The sequence below is a fragment of the Mobula birostris genome, chromosome 8, assembly GCF_030028105.1.
Source record: "Mobula birostris isolate sMobBir1 chromosome 8, sMobBir1.hap1, whole genome shotgun sequence".
Classification (NCBI taxonomy): domain Eukaryota; kingdom Metazoa; phylum Chordata; class Chondrichthyes; order Myliobatiformes; family Myliobatidae; genus Mobula; species Mobula birostris.
The window spans coordinates 32,090,531-32,106,465 of NC_092377.1; the positions used below are offsets into that span (position 1 = coordinate 32,090,531).

The following is a 15,935-nucleotide window of genomic DNA, read 5'->3' on the forward strand; positions in this document are numbered from 1 at the left end:
CACACCAGTCCTCATAGAGGGATCAGAAGCAGATTGAGTGTGCAGTTTCAAATTCCTGGGTGTCAATATGTCTGAGGACTTAACCTGGACCCAATATATTGATGCACAAATTTACACAGATGTACTGTGGAGAACATTCTAACTGGCTGCATCACATTCTGGCATGGGGGGTGGGGGGGGGAGCTACTGCACAGGATATAAGGAAGCTACAGAAAGTTGTAAAATTAGACAGCTCCATCATGGGTACTAGTCTCCATAGTATCCTGAACCTCTTCAAGAAGCAGTGCCTGAAAAAGGCAGCTTCTGTTGTTAAAGACCCCCAACACCCAGGACCTGCCCTCTTCTCATTGTTAACCATAGGGAAGGAAGGAGGTACTGAAGCCTGAAGGCACACTCTCAATGATTTAGGAACAGCTTCTTTCCCTCTGCCACCTGATTCCTAAGTAGACATTGAACCCTTGGACACTACCTCACTTGTATTATTTCTGTTTCAGCACAATTTTAATTAAACTATTTAATGTACATATACTTACTGTAATTAATTAATTAATTAGGAGGGGAGGAGAAGATGGTGGCGCGATGCAGCGCACGCGGCCGCTCCGAACTGGTATTGGTATTTGTTAAATAGGTACCATGCACAATCCTGATTTGATGGAGACGGATGTGAGAAGCACAGAGGAACATCTGGAGAAACTTCTGAAATGCCGCTGCTACTGTGTGATCAAGAATCTCCGGAGGGGAAGGCCCCAAATCCTCGGCTTTGCCTATTGCCTGTTGCTGGGGCTGGGGTCGAAGCGCTCGGCAGAGATGGTGCTCGGTGTCGAAGGCTCGAAGTTTACGGACAGACTCAAGAGTTGGCTGTGGTCGGGTGCTTCCAGGGTGCTGCACTGGCAAGTTTGCGGGGCTGGAGGTTCATGGCAGAGAGAGTTTTTCTTCCTTCTACCGTCTGTGTGAGATGATGGGACTTTCGAGAGACTTTGAGACTTTTTTTTACCGTGCCTGTGGTCTGTTCTTTATCAAATTACGGTATTGCTTTGCACTGTTGTAACTATACGTTATAATTATGTGTTTTTTGTCAGTTTTTCAGTCTTGGTTTGTCTTGTGTTTCTGTGATATCATACTGGAGGAACATTGTATCATTTCTTAATGCATGCATTACTAAATGACAATAAAAGAGGACTGCATGTCCTCATAATCTAAGTTATTTTTCTACTTTATCATGTATTGCACTTGTACTGCTACCACGAAGTTAACAAATCTTACAACGTATTCTGATCCACAGCCATTCACTCACTCCACCACCAATGAACAGTAACCGCAGTTTGTACCAAAGGTTCAAAGTTTAAAGTTAATTTATTGTCAAAGTACGTATGTTACCATATGCTACCATTAGATTCAATTACTTCCAGGAATTTACAGGGAAAAGTACAATAGAATTCAATGAAAAACTGTACATAAACAGACAAATACAGTATATGCAAAAGAAGACAAATTGTGCAGATAAAACTAATACTGGGAACATGAGTTGTAAAGAGTCCTTGAAAGCACCTTAAATCGAAGATCTGCACCAGCTCGGACAAGGGCAGCAGAAACATGGAACACCAACACCTGGAAGTTGCCCGCCAAGCCACACACCATGCTGACTTGGAAATTTATTACCAATTATTTGTTGCAGGATCAAAATCCCGGAGCTCTCTCCCTAACAGCGTTTTGGGAATACCCACACCTCACGGACTGCAGTGGTTCAAGGTGGTGGCTCACCACCATGTACTCATGAGCAATTAGGGATGAGCTTCCATTTTTATTTTCAGAGTACTACGATTATCAACATCTTGTTTTTACATTTGTGAAAGATTATCGCAAGTATTGCAAGTCATAAGTCACTCCACAGTGCAGTCATTCCTCTGTTTAGATTTATTGCCACTGTGAATCACCTGTGACCAGCTTACTGACTTGTGTGCCTGTTGTATTTGTGATGTGGGAAGTTGTGTGGTTTATTTTATTTTCTGGGCAATAGTAGCCAACTTCTATTAGAAACGTAACAGCCTTGAAATCACTCCATGTCATGTTTAGTTTTGTGAGTCCACTTAACATTGTTTATTGCAGCTAAATGACGAAGGAGAACTCAAACACGAAGTACACAGAGGTGTTGATGGGTTTCCCTGGCAATGTCAGGTTCAGCACAACATCTGGTACTGATGTATTGCAGATTCTCAGTTGTTACAATGCAACATATAAGACCTTTGAGCCACCTCTTAAAGGGACAGGAGCAGCACACTCCCACCACAGAGCAGTGCTACTTCTATGTATGTCACCATCTATGTGCATGAAGAAAAATAATTTAACATAAAGCTTCATGAACACACTGAAATGCAAAAAACACTTCCGGGGTTCAGGTTTCTGTGCTTAAACTATTGCTTGCACATAAAACTTTGCGCTATACCATTGCTTTAAATGTAAAAATTGAACAAATGGGGCCAGCAAATAATAACTGGAATACCAACCTGCCTGTTGAATGCCATCTGTAAAGATAGGTATAGGGCAATCCGATGATCGTCAGGATCCAAACTGTGAGCTCTAAGGGGATGGTACATAGGATTTTGATAAATTATAAAATAAATTAATTAGATTAATAAATAAAGCCACACAATAAATATTCAAAAATTCAATACAAGAGGAAAACAATAATAAATCAAGGTGAAATTTCCACACGGTAGCATAGCAGCTAGTGTGATGCTTTACTGCATCAGCTGTCAGGGTTCAGTCCCCACCGCTGTCCTGTACGTTCTCCCCATGACCATGTGGGTGCGCCACGCTCCTCCCACGTTCCAAAAACGTACAGGTTAGTAATTTGAGTGAATGCTATGTTGGCACTGGAAGCATGACAACACTTATGAGCTGTCTCCAGCACATCCCTGGACTGTGCTAGTGTGTGACACAAATGACGCATTTCACTGTATGTTTCTATATACATGTAACCAATAAACCTAATCTTTCTTTATTTAATGTGATGAAGTAATAAAACCTGGTTACACAGCTACAATTTTGAGATGACTTAATTGCAACAATAATAGCTGTATGTGAATATAGTGACATTTAAAAATATTGCTTAAAAATAGATCAGTTGGCAATGCTTTGAATTTAATGTTAATTAAATTCTGCAAATCTTAGCACACCAAAGCTAAATATTACAGTTAATGTCAATGTCTGGTCTATCTGATCATTTCCATTTATAAAGCCACATATCTATATGTGGCAATGAACCAAGAATAGCATACATAACAAAAAGATTATTCCTTTCCGCCGCACATACTGATGAAGAATTGAAAATGAACCTCTTTCAGAAAATGACAGAATATTTAAAGGTTTTCTTGTTATCAATTTTCTTCCTAAAGCCAGGATTCACGTGGACTAATGTATTTATTTCTTCACTGTCTTTTAGGTGTTCTTTCTCATTTAAAACAATACTGATGAATATATTCATTAAAAAAGAGCTTCCTCACTAACTCTTGGTTAGCTTAGACAAGTCAAAAGGACAAAGGAGACACAAGAGAATGCAGATGTAGCAACAAACAAGATGCTGGAAGACCAGGCAGCATCTCCGGACAGAAATACATGGTCAATGTTTTGAGTCAACAGTAGATCTGACTAAATAACAAAGCTGTGATCTTCAGCATGACATACTCAGTGGTGACATAACTTTAACTGGATACGTTCCAGTTTTGTTCCTATTGATATACGAAGGATCACAAACTTGGTCTTTTGCCTGTCTATATACTCCATAATGTCCCATAAGGGAGTTCATAGAATCCTAAGGCTCTTAATCATGGTACCTTCATACCCAACACACTAGTATTTTACTGCAGAAAACTGAATTTCAGCCTTGAAGATCTTGAATAACCATTTTGCTGTCACCTTTGAAAATACAGTTATCTGAATGGAATGAAACAAAGCAAACAACAACATCAAGTGATTGCTAGTAACAAGAGCATTTCACATTATCTCACCACTTCACAAACAAACATTATGCACACAGTTTAATCAACTGGGCCATGAGTCATTTTCAGGCAAAGAGTCTATTGGGAAACAAATCAAACCAAAATTCTCTTAAAAACTGTGAACATACAGACTACTTATTTATTGTGATAGATGGTTTAATGTTCTTATTCACAAGACCATAAGACGTAGAAGCAAAACTAAGCCATTTGGCCCATCGAGTCTGCTCTGCAATACCATCATGGCTGATCCCAGATCCCACTCAACCCCATACACCTGCCTTCTCACCATATCCTTTGATGCCTTGAACTATCAGGAAACAATCAACTTCTGATTTAGATATATTTACGGACTTGGCCTCCACCACAGTCTGTGGCAGAGCATTCAACAATTCACTACTCTCTGGATAAAAAAAAAATCCTCCTTACCTCTGTTCTAAAAGGTCAGCCCTCAATTTGGAGGCTGTGCCCTCTGGTTCTGAATACCCCTACCATAGGAAACATCCTCTCCACGTCCATCCTATCTAGTCCTTTCAACATTTGGTAAGGTTTCAATGAAATCCCCTCGCATTCTTCTAAATTCCAGTGAGTATAGGCCCAAAGATGCCAAGCGTTTCTCATATGTTAACCCCTTCATTCCTGGAATCATCCTCAGGAACCTCCTCTGGATTCTTTCCAATGACAACACATACTTTCTGCGATATGGGGCCGAAAACTGTTGACAATACTGCAGTGCAGCCTGACTAGTCTTACAAAGGCTCAGCATTATCTCCTTGTTTTTATATTCTATTCTCCTTGAAATAAATGCCAACATTGCATTTGTCTTCTTTACCACACACTCAACCTGTAAATTAACCGTCTGGGAGTCCCAGGTCCCTCTGCACCTCTGATGTTTGAACCTTCTCCCAATTTAAATAATAGTCTGCACTATTGTTCCTTTTACCAAAATGCATTATCATACATTTCCCAACACTGTATTTCATCTGCCACTTTTTTGTCCATTCTTCCAATTTGTCTAAGTCCTTCTGCAATCACATTGCATCATCAGCACTACCTACTCCTCCACCTATCTTCGTATCATCTGCAAACTTTGCCACAAAGCCATCAATTCCATTATCTAAATCATTGACAAACAATGTGAAAAGTTGCAGTCCCAATACTGATCCCTGAAGAACACCACTAGTCACTGGCAGCCAACCAGAAAAGGCCCCCTTTATTCCCACACTGTGCCTCCTGCCTGTTAGCCATCCCTCTATTCCTGTCAGTATCTTTCCTATAATGCCATGGAATTTTATCTTGTTAAGTAGCCTCATGTGTGACACCTTATCAAGTGCCTTCTGAAAATCCAAGTACATGACATCCACTGCTTCTCCTTTGTCCACCCTGCTTGTTACTCCCTCAAAGAAATCCAACAGATTTGTCAGGCAAGATTTCCCTTTACAGAAACCATGCTGACTTTGACTTATTTTATCATGAGTCTTCAAGTACCCCAAAATCTCATCCTTAATAATATACTCCAACACTTTCCATCCACTGAGGTTAGGCTAAGTGGTCTATAATTTTCTTTCTTTTGCCTTCCTCCCTTCTTAAAGAGTGGAGTGACATTTGCAATCTTCATGTCCTCCGGGACCATGCCAGGATCAAGCGATTCTTGGAAGCTCGTAACCAATCAATCCATTATTTCTTCTCAGGACTCTGCGATGTGGTCCATTTGGTCCAGTTGACTTACCCACCTTAAGATCTTTGAGTTTGCCTAACACTTTATCCTTTCTAATAGCAATGGCACTCACTCCTGCTCCCTGACATTCACGGACATCTGGCAAACTGCTAGTGTCTTCCTCAGTAAAGGCAGATGCAAAGTACCCATTAAGTTCATTGTCATTTCTTTGTCCCCCATTACTACCTCACCAGCAACATTTTCCAGTGGTTCAATATCAACTTTCACCTCCCTTTTAACTTTATATTACTGAAAAAAAACTTTTAGTATCCTGCTTTATATTTTTGGCTAGTTTGCCGTCATATATCAACTTTTCCCTTCTTATAGCTTTTTTTGGTGCCTTTTGTTGGATTTTAAAAGCTTCCAACTTCTCACTCACTTTTGCTACCTTATATGCCCTTTTATGCAGCCCTTAACTTCCCTTGTCAACCATGGTTGCCTAGCCCTCCCACTTCTTCTGCCAGACATATTTACCCTGGGCCTTGTGAACTATTCCCAGAAACTTCAGCAATCTCTGCTCTGCCGTCATCCCCGACAGTATCCTCCTCCAATCCAATTGGGCAAGCTCCTCTCTCATGCCTCTGTAATTCCCTTTATTCCATTGCGATACTGATAGATGTGACTTATCCCCCTCAAATTGCAGAATGAATTCAATCATATTATGATCACTGTCTCCTAAGGGTTCCTTTACATTAAGCTGCCTACTAAGATCTGGTTTAATAACAACACCCAATCGAAGATAGCCTTTCCCCAAGTAGGTTCAAGCACAAGCTGCTCTAAAAAGCCATCTCGTAGGCAATCAAAAAATTCCCATTCTTGTAATCCAACACCAACCTGACTTTCCCAATCCCCTTGCAGACTGAAGTCCCCCATTACAATTGTGTCATTACTCTTATTACGTGCCTTTTCCAGTTCCCTTTGCAATCTCAACCCCACATCTTGGCTGCTGTTTGGAGGCCTATATATAATTCCCATAATGGTTTTTTTACCCTTGCAATTTCTTAACTCCACCGAGATACAGCATTCACTGTCCCTATGTCACCTCTTTGAAAGCCATGAACATGGGGAGCTGGGGGAGGGAGGGTGGTATATAAACCAATATTGGAGTTTATAAGAACTTCTATGTTGGACCCAAAAATGATTGCTTCCAAGATTATCAGAGGATAATTCAGGGTTCTCAGGGTTTCATTGTTTGGCACGCCAAGGGTTCGGCCTGAGAGTCCCACTCGTATTTGGAAGCCTAAGATGTCAGGGCTCTGGAGATGGGTGGATCGAGAGTCAGTGTCACAGCAGGAGACCCGTGTGTAATCGGGGGAGTCAGAAAATCTACTGCTGTGAGCCCGAAGACCTGAGATCTTTGCGGTCTTCAGGCACAGAACTCAAAATAAGCGACGTAACAGAATTTTAACATCAGAAACCGGCAAGTTGTTGTTATATCTCCCCACTCGCTGGGAAAATGGAGACACCAGTGGTATGTCGAATGCCGGATAAAACGTGAAGCCTTTTGGGTAACTGCAAGTCTGTGTCTTTGCTATTGCTTTGCTCACGCTTGGGTGCTCGGTGGCGGTGCCAATGCTTGTTTTTTTTTGCAAGTGGGGGGAGGGAGGAGGGGGGATCGTTGCTCGCTGCCGCTTACGCGTGAGAGGGGGAAGTTGGGGGGGGGATTTTGGGGTTCTCATATTTAACTGTTGTTCATTCTTTGGGGCATTCCCCTGTTTTCATTTTCGTGGATGTTTGTGAAGAAAAAGCATTTCAAGATGTATATTGTATACATTTCTCTGACATTAAATTGGATCTTTGAAAAAGCCACTGCAGAGTGCATGTGATTAACTTAAATCGAAACCTGTATTGATCAATTGTAAAATAACTGAAGTTTTACTCAGTTTACTCAGGTTTCAGCCTCCATCTCACATAAAAAAAAGTTATAAAACAGATGGAGGCTATTTAAACCATGTTGTCTCTGTCAGTTGGAAAAAGAGATCCACAGCCTTATGAAAATTGAAAAAAAACTTGCATATACTGGGAATCTGAAATAGAAACAGAAAATACTACAAAAATCAAGCATGTAAAACAGCATCTGTGGAAAAAAAAAGGGTTAATATTTCAGGTTCATCTTTCAAAAGAAATGTTTTGCACCTGAAGCATTAAATGTGTCTCCTTCCACAGAAGACTGCTGTAATGGTGTCCATGAGATTGGAGTTGGACTGCTCTGGAGCAATTGCTCTTGTGGGATACATCCCAACACTAGATGCATGCGATGAGGATTTATGCCTCTACCATCCATCTATGCAGTGACTGTCAGGCCTTTATCAGACATTTCATCTCATCTTCTACAAATGAATTTAAATCTATGCTTCCTGACTTTTGACTCCTTTGTTAAAGGAAAACTGTCCTTCCTATGTATTCCAAAAAGGCCCCTCGTAATATTACGTATCTTCTTTAGCCACCTTTGTAACAAATAAAGTATCTCTGGATTATTCAATTTTTCCTCACAGCCACATTTTCAATTTTTGAAAATAGCCTTATAAATCTCCTCTGTACCCTCTCCAGTGTCCTTACATCTTTTCTGTAAGACAGTGACCAGAATTTATACAGTGTTTAAGCTGTGGTTTAACAAATAACATATGCAATTCTAATGTAATCGTCCTGGTCTTAGAATCTGCGCTTTAGCAAATAAAGGAAACGTCTATTATCCTGGCAAGCTGAACAAGTGTCACACCTGCCCCTACGCCTCCTCCCTCACTACCATTCAGGGCCCCAAACAATCCTTCCAAGTGAGGCAACACTTCCTCGGTGAATCTGTTGGGGTCACCTACTCTGTCCGGTGCTCCCAGTGTGGCCTCCTGTACATCGGTAAGAACCGACATAAATTGGGAGACCACTTTGCCATGAACCTGTGCTCTGTCTGCCAGAAAAAGCAAGATCTCCCAGTGGTCACCCATTTCAATTCCACTTCACATTCTGACATGTCCGTCTATGTCCTCCACTGCTGCCGTATTGAGGCCATACTCGGTTTGGAAAAGCAACACCTTATATTCCACCTGGGTAGCCTCCAACCTGATGGCATGAACATCGAATTCCCGAACTTCCGGTAATTGCACCCCCCCCCCCTTCTCCTTCATTATTTCTCACCTTATCTACTTACCTGCCCATCATCTCCCCCTGGTGCTCCCCCTTCCCTTTCTTCCATGGCCTCCCATTCTCCCCTATCAGATTCCCCTTTCTGCAACCCTTTATCCCTTTCACCAATCTACTTCCCAGTTCTTTACTTCACCCGTCCCAGTCTCCCTGTTTCACCTATCACCTACCACCTTGTACTCTTCCTCTCCTCCCCCACCTTCTAACTCTGACTTGTAATCTCTTTTCTAGTCTTGATTAAAGGTCTCGGCCCGAAATGTCAACAGTTTACTCTTTTCCACGATGCTGACTGGCCTGCCGAGTTCTTCCAGCATTTTGTGTGCATTACTTTGATTTCCAGCATCTGCTGATTTCCTCTTGTTTGTTATATTTTGTAAATCATTTTATTGACCCATTCCTGCTCTGTTTCAGAATCTGTGGATAAACATCAGGATTCCATTGTTCCTCTACACTAGTCCCATTTACTGAAAACCCCCTCACTTTGATGAATCTTCCCAAATTCATTATCTTGCACTTCTCTGAATTAAATTGCATGTGTTACTTTCTGCCCAACTGACCAGACCAAAGGATTTACAGAAGTTAATAAGGAAGCTCAACGTTCATTCCCCTACCACTGTTCTTCTGGCCTACTCTGTCCCATATCTCTATCTCCTCAGATCATCTGACCATTTTTCCCTCTGTTCACTCTCTTTCTTCTACCACTTTTAAGCCTCTTCTCCCTGATTTAGTCTTCTCTGAGCCATCTAGTCTTTCTTGATCCAAATGGATACCAGTGCATTATTCCATAGGAGACTGGTAATCCAATACTAATATAGTCAAGTACACTGCATAACATCTTTAGTTTTAACAGTGGGACACTGAATAGCTCATAAATTAATATATTCAGAGTACCTATGATTTGCCAGAATTATAAGTAAAGATGTGCCTCTAGAAAAAATATATTTTATCATTGTTGAAAGTACCATATAACTGCAATATATCTGCAATAAATCGAGAACAGTTCACAGCAGTCCTAGTAGGAACTATAAACTATAAGGGAAACAGACTTGCTGTGTTTTGATGCATTCATCTAGTCCAACAGGCTACTTTCATCTAGTTTTATAAGTTTTAACAGATCAAAAACAAGAAATCGTTAACAAGTTTTAACAAGTTAAAAACTGCTTGATTTGAGAAAATTATTCATCAGGTTTGCACCTACAAATCAGCTTCTGTTGACTCTGACAGTGTAATATAAATGAATTGCTAACATTCAGCACTAATGCAAGCTTTGTTCTCTGCCAACTCAGTTCTTGCTTACACTAATGTAAATTCAGACATCCATTCTTACCTTCTCAGGGCTTTCAAAGCTTTCTTATGAAGGTCGTCCTGCGTGCTTCTTAATGGGGCTGTAGAGTGATACTACAAAAGGTCAATCAACCATTCTCACTCAACAATTCAGCTACAGCTTCTTCCCCTCCAGCATCGAATTTCTGAATAGTCCATGAACTCATGGGCACTACCTCATCAATCCTTTTCTTGCATGATATATTTTTTGAAAATTGTATATCTTTGCACAGTAGTGCTGCTGCAAAACAATGAACTTCAGGATGGGGATAGTAAACCTAATTGTCATTCTGATCAGTTTTACTCATCAAATTCAAAATGAAAACAAACCTCTGAAATCACACTGCCCCACATTCCTTCATCACATTCAACTAAATATATGATGACAGTAAAGACAAATTTAATATTTTACTTAATGAGCAGTGCAGCAGAAGTTTTATTTTATTTATATATAATATGCACAGTTTGTTGAGAAGACAGTTGATTATTCCACTGTTCACTCATCTCCATAGTTGTGGCTTGCCCCCTGCTGAGTTTTGTATATGTTGCCTTGGATTTCCAGCTATCTGTAGAGTTTCTCATGTTTACGGTTATTTGATAACTTTGCTCTTCTGGCCTTTCATATGTTCTTAAAAGGGGTGAAAAGACAACAACGTGGGCCAAGCAGCAGAGGAGGCAAACAGTATAAGTCAATAATCTGGGTTGGGTCAAGACCCTGCATGAAAGAGGAAAGACACAATCTTTTCCAATGCAAGGACTGACAAAGAACAGGTTTAAAGTGAGAAGAAGGAGTTTCAAAAGAGAGATGAGGGATAAGTCTTTCTTTAACATAAGAAGTTGTTGATATCCTGGAATTTGTTGCCAGAGGTAGTGGAGGAATCAGAGACAATTTCTACATTGAAGAGGCAACTAAAAAGATAATTAAATAGGCTAAGCAAAGGATACAGTCAGACAAAAAGTTTGGCATGGAAGTGATGGGCCAAATGGCATATTTCTGTGACACTCTATGATTATTTCAGGTTGATGACATTTCAACAGGTCTGTTCATAAAATATAAAACATTACAGCCATAATGACCTTGGAAAGTTGCATTGCTGAACACAAAAATCAGTGTCACAGAAAGGTGAAATGCATACTACTCAATTTAATTTAACCTACCATCTGTAGCTTGGAGACTGTACACCAACCCTAGGCCCAGGTAGCCTTTGGCAAGAAATTCTCCAGCTTCTTCCCCCATGGTGGTCACAATGGTGCAAAACTGCTCTCCTTCTTCCAGCTGTAAACAAAGTATACAGTACTTATCATAAAACCATCTGATTACTTCACACATTTCAATCAGTGATAGAAAGTCAATGCTTTTCAGGATTTTGGTAATTGAACTTGGGTGTTACGCTGTTAAGGGTAAGCTGTTATGCAATTAATTTGTAGGACAAATTTGTCTTGCGGAAGTAAAAGCTTATAAAGTACAAGGTATTAAACTGCTGAGAAGTTGATTAATGTAAATGCTATGGGAAAAACTCTCCAATGACGAGAACCACATCCAAAATAGCATGGTTGTGGTTATTACAAGTCCATCACCTCAGTCACTCGATTTCAGTACCAATCATCTTTCAAAGCTTCATCAATGACTGTCCCTTCTTCATTATGTCAAATGTGGAGAGTTTGGAGATTGCACAATGTTCAACTCCATTCATAGTTCCTAAACTCATAAATTATTCTGTCTGCTTGTCATGGACTGGTAACTGACAAGCAACAATCATGCCACACAACGATCATCTCTAAAAGACACTGTCTAACCACCTGCCCTTAACATCTAATCCTAGTGTCACTCACCATCACAGCCATAATGCTGTGCCTACAAAGCTAGGTCAAAGACCAGGTGCGCTGTACTAAATGACCTGTCGATTTACTTCTACAATACCTTTCCATCATTTAAAAACCACATGTCAAGGATGACGTTGAATACCTTCAATTGTCCGGATGTGTGCCAATCTAACAGCAGTCAAGCAGATCAACACCAACCAAGGCAAAGCAGCCTACCCCTATCTATCACTCAAAATATTCACTCTCACTTTTGCCCACAGCACCGTGGTTCTTATATGTACCAGTGAAAGGATACATTGTATCAACACCACAAGCTAAACGTTGACTGCAGCTTCCAAACTCAGAGGACAAAGTCACTAGGTGCATAAAAACACCACAACCTGCATGTTTCCCTTCAATATCCACTTCAACTGAATTTCTATCTATACATTACTATGCAAAAGTCTTAGGTATATATATATAAACTAATTTCATGACGTACACGTGTGATGATAAACCTGACTCTGATATGGGTGTCTATTGTGGACTGAGAGTAGGCAGGGGCAGGGGCAGGGAGAGGGGAATCATGACTGGAAAAGGGGTAGGGGGAGGGGAGGGAGTGGAAAGCACTAGAGAGACATTCTGAAATGATCAATTAGCCAATTGTTTGGAATCAAATATCTGATCTCAAGGGATAGGTGTGTTTGCAGCTCCATCACCCCTCACCCCTTCCACTCCTTGTCTGCTACCTGTCCCACAGCCCTCCCACGACGCTCTGCCCTTGACATTCAACATCCTTTGTTCCCACCAGATTTACAAACTTGGTCTCCACTCCACATTCACAATTACAGCACTGTAGAAAGTCTTAGGCACTTAAGCTGTATATGTGCCGAGGACTTTCCTTTCTCACTACTGTAACTAGCTACCCCACAGAATTATGGGAGTACCACCACCAGACAGCCTGCAGATCTTCAAGGTGGCAATTCACCACCTCTTTTTTTTAAGATCACCTTCTCAATGGCTTAACAGCTACACTCACATGCTGCAAGTGAATAAGATGTCCACTTTTTTCATCCCTAGTTTACATCTCCTTATGTAACACACATCAAAGTTGCTGGTGAATGCAGCAGGCCACGATGTCCTGATGAAGGGTCTCGGCCCGAAACGTCGACTGTAACTCTTCCTAGAGATGCTGCCTGGCCTGCTGCGTTCACCAGCAACTTTGATGTGTGTTGCTTGAATTTCCAGCATCTGCAGAATTCCTTGTGTTTACATCTCCTTATGTACTTAGTTACATTACTTAGAATGTAATTCCTTTCAGAAAGGTGGCTCAGAATGGCTTCTGCATCTTAGCTTATGTGATTCTGGCATTGACTGAAGTGTATCAGCAAAAAGCAAGGTAAGGCAATATTGTTAATAACCTAACAGCATGAGCAAATGAGAAAACAATCAGCTAAATGGTGGAAACAACTGCCATATCTCACCAAGCTATTAAATAACACGACAATCGAAACAGATGGCCTTCAGCTGGCAACTGCTGGGTATTGTTCATAAGACCTCATGTTTGGATCTCCTCTTTAACCTTTCATGAACTGGTTCAAAGCCCATTTTATTTGAATTCCCTTTGGCAGCGAGCTGAAACTGCTGCCTTTGTAGACAACTAATTGCCTGCTCACAAAGCTGTTGGCTAAGTTGTCTTTTCCAGATCACCAGTACGGCTGAAATTACTCCAATTTTTCATGGTTAAGTGGTAACAGTGCAACATATACTGTGCGTATGCTTATCTATTGTACAGATCTATTGAGAAACCAGAACAGTAACTTTTCTCCATCAATAGCGAGTTAGTGTGTTTATCTATGAGGGTTATCTCTTACACTGTCTCCTCCACTATCTCTGGTAACAAATTCCAGGATATCAACAACTTTTATGACTTATCCTTCACATCTAAGGTGCACAAGAATGCATGAATAGCAACAGCAGTTAGCAAAAATTCATCTGTGCAAATTATTCTATGACTTTGCCCCTCCCTATTTCTAAAATACTTTCCATCCCTACAACCCCTCAGAGGTATTAGTACTCCTCCTGTTCCAACTTCTTCAGTAAACTTAATTTCAATAACTTCATTTGCGGCTGTGACTTTAGATGCCAAGAGCCTATGACCCCAACTTACCTCCCGAAACAACGCTGCCTCTTTCCTTTAAAGTACTCATTAAAATCTATTACTGTGACCGGGATTTTGGCTATCATTACTTCCTTGTATCAAATTGTGTTAAACAATGCTCCAGTGATGCACCTCAGAAATTTTTATGACTTTAGGCACACCAGATAAAATAAAACTCTGATTGAAATCTAATCAATTCAGAATAAAGGTCACACAAGAATGTAATAGCATTTGCATAAAAACCCAGAAAATTACCAGATGCAAATTGTGGCAGTTCTGCACTAGTAGATTTTTGATAATTTACTGTTTTATTAAATATGAATTTATATACAAGAACTGGAAATTTGAACACAAAATTAATTACTTCATTTGTTATCATTACTAATTCAAATACCATTTTTTTGTATCCCAGATTACACCAGGTAGGGATTAGGTTATGGATCAACTATTAAATAACAGTTTCAACTGACTGCTTCCAGCTCATTAAATTGTGCATTAGTCAGCTTTATATTTTCCTTGTTTGGAACTGGGCCAGGTTTAAAGTCGAAAATCCTTTTTAATCTTCATAGTCCACTTAGGTTAAATAACAGAGAGAAACACATCTTATCCCAGGTTATCCGTTAATCCTGAATTTTATGTGCTCATATATACAAAACCCAATTTGTGACATGTATCTACTTCCTGCTTCCAAAATACTGCATATCCTAGCTGTATACAGGGAAGCTACAGACTTAGTTTCCATAGCAACCCTTATTATCGGAACAGATGCTATGGATATTTTAAAAACATGTCTCTCCTTATATCCAAAGAAGGCTTGAAACATTTGAGGTTTTTAATACATTTTTTTTGAAATCAAGAATCATCTTGTGAGGAGCATAGAAATTATGACTTATTGGACAACTCAGAATTTTCCTTCTTAAATTATTTGATTTTAATACCTTACACATGATGTCCTTAGCCTGATAGTTTAGTAGATATCAACAACCAAACAGTCATTTGCCTGCAATCCTGGCATTGCATCCACCAGCATCCAAATAAAATGTGCACAAGATCAATTTACAGATAAGGTAGAATAGTCTGTATGGAGTGTTTGAAATCATATCATTACTAAAATTTAAGGTGTCCTACTGCAACAGTTTATACTTTAAGTATTTTATTTCACTCAAAATCCAGGCAACAGCAAATCCCTAAGAAAGGGTTTTGTGAAAGTTCACATGATGGCAAGGCATTGACAAAGGAGGTTTTTCAGCACATTTACAAGTGAAGGTGAACCTACTTGAGGCCTAGTCTCCAATTGTGGTGAGGTCTAGGCCTCAAGCTATGGTGTCACCTGTTTGCAGCCATCCAGGAGAGAGGTGTCGGAGTTGGTGAGCCTCAACTGGCGTGCCAGAGATATTGTGGTGCAGCATCAGTGCTTCCCTCCTGTGTTTGCCTAGCAGAAGACCAGCTTCATTGCGTTTAACTGCAGACTGCTGCAACATTCATGGACTCAAGGACTTGGACTATACTTTTTTCTGTATGGCTGTAGTTTACTCCTATCTTATATATGCTGATCTTTGTGCCTTTCTTCAAATGCTTGTTGTCCCAGACTCTTTTGTACAGCTTGCTGAATGCACTGTTTGCCTTTGCCAGTCTGTTGTCAATCTCTTTGTCGATCTTGGCATCTGACAAGATGGTGCACCCCAGGTAGCTGAACTGGTGGACTGTCTTCAGCTCTACCTCACCGATGGTGATGCGGGGAGGATGGTAATCTTCCTGAAGTGCAGGCTGATGGAGAACTTCTGTCTCCTTCAAGCTG

The 15,935-nt window shown here is 40.4% G+C and overlaps 1 protein-coding gene across 3 annotated transcripts in view; it reads right to left on the minus strand.

The window, feature by feature from the left end:
- The window catches only part of LOC140201218 (tetratricopeptide repeat protein 7A-like), a 260,896-nt gene that overhangs the window by 117,399 nt on the left and 127,562 nt on the right, over nt 1-15,935 (minus strand). For all 3 annotated transcript variants that reach the window (XM_072264960.1, XM_072264961.1, XM_072264962.1), the window contains 3 exons: nt 11,332-11,449; nt 10,178-10,235; nt 2,505-2,577 (listed from right to left, as the gene is read on the minus strand). In XM_072264960.1, coding sequence (XP_072121061.1) covers nt 2,505-2,577; nt 10,178-10,235; nt 11,332-11,449 — 249 coding nt within the window. The remainder of the gene's footprint in view (nt 1-2,504; nt 2,578-10,177; nt 10,236-11,331; nt 11,450-15,935) is intronic.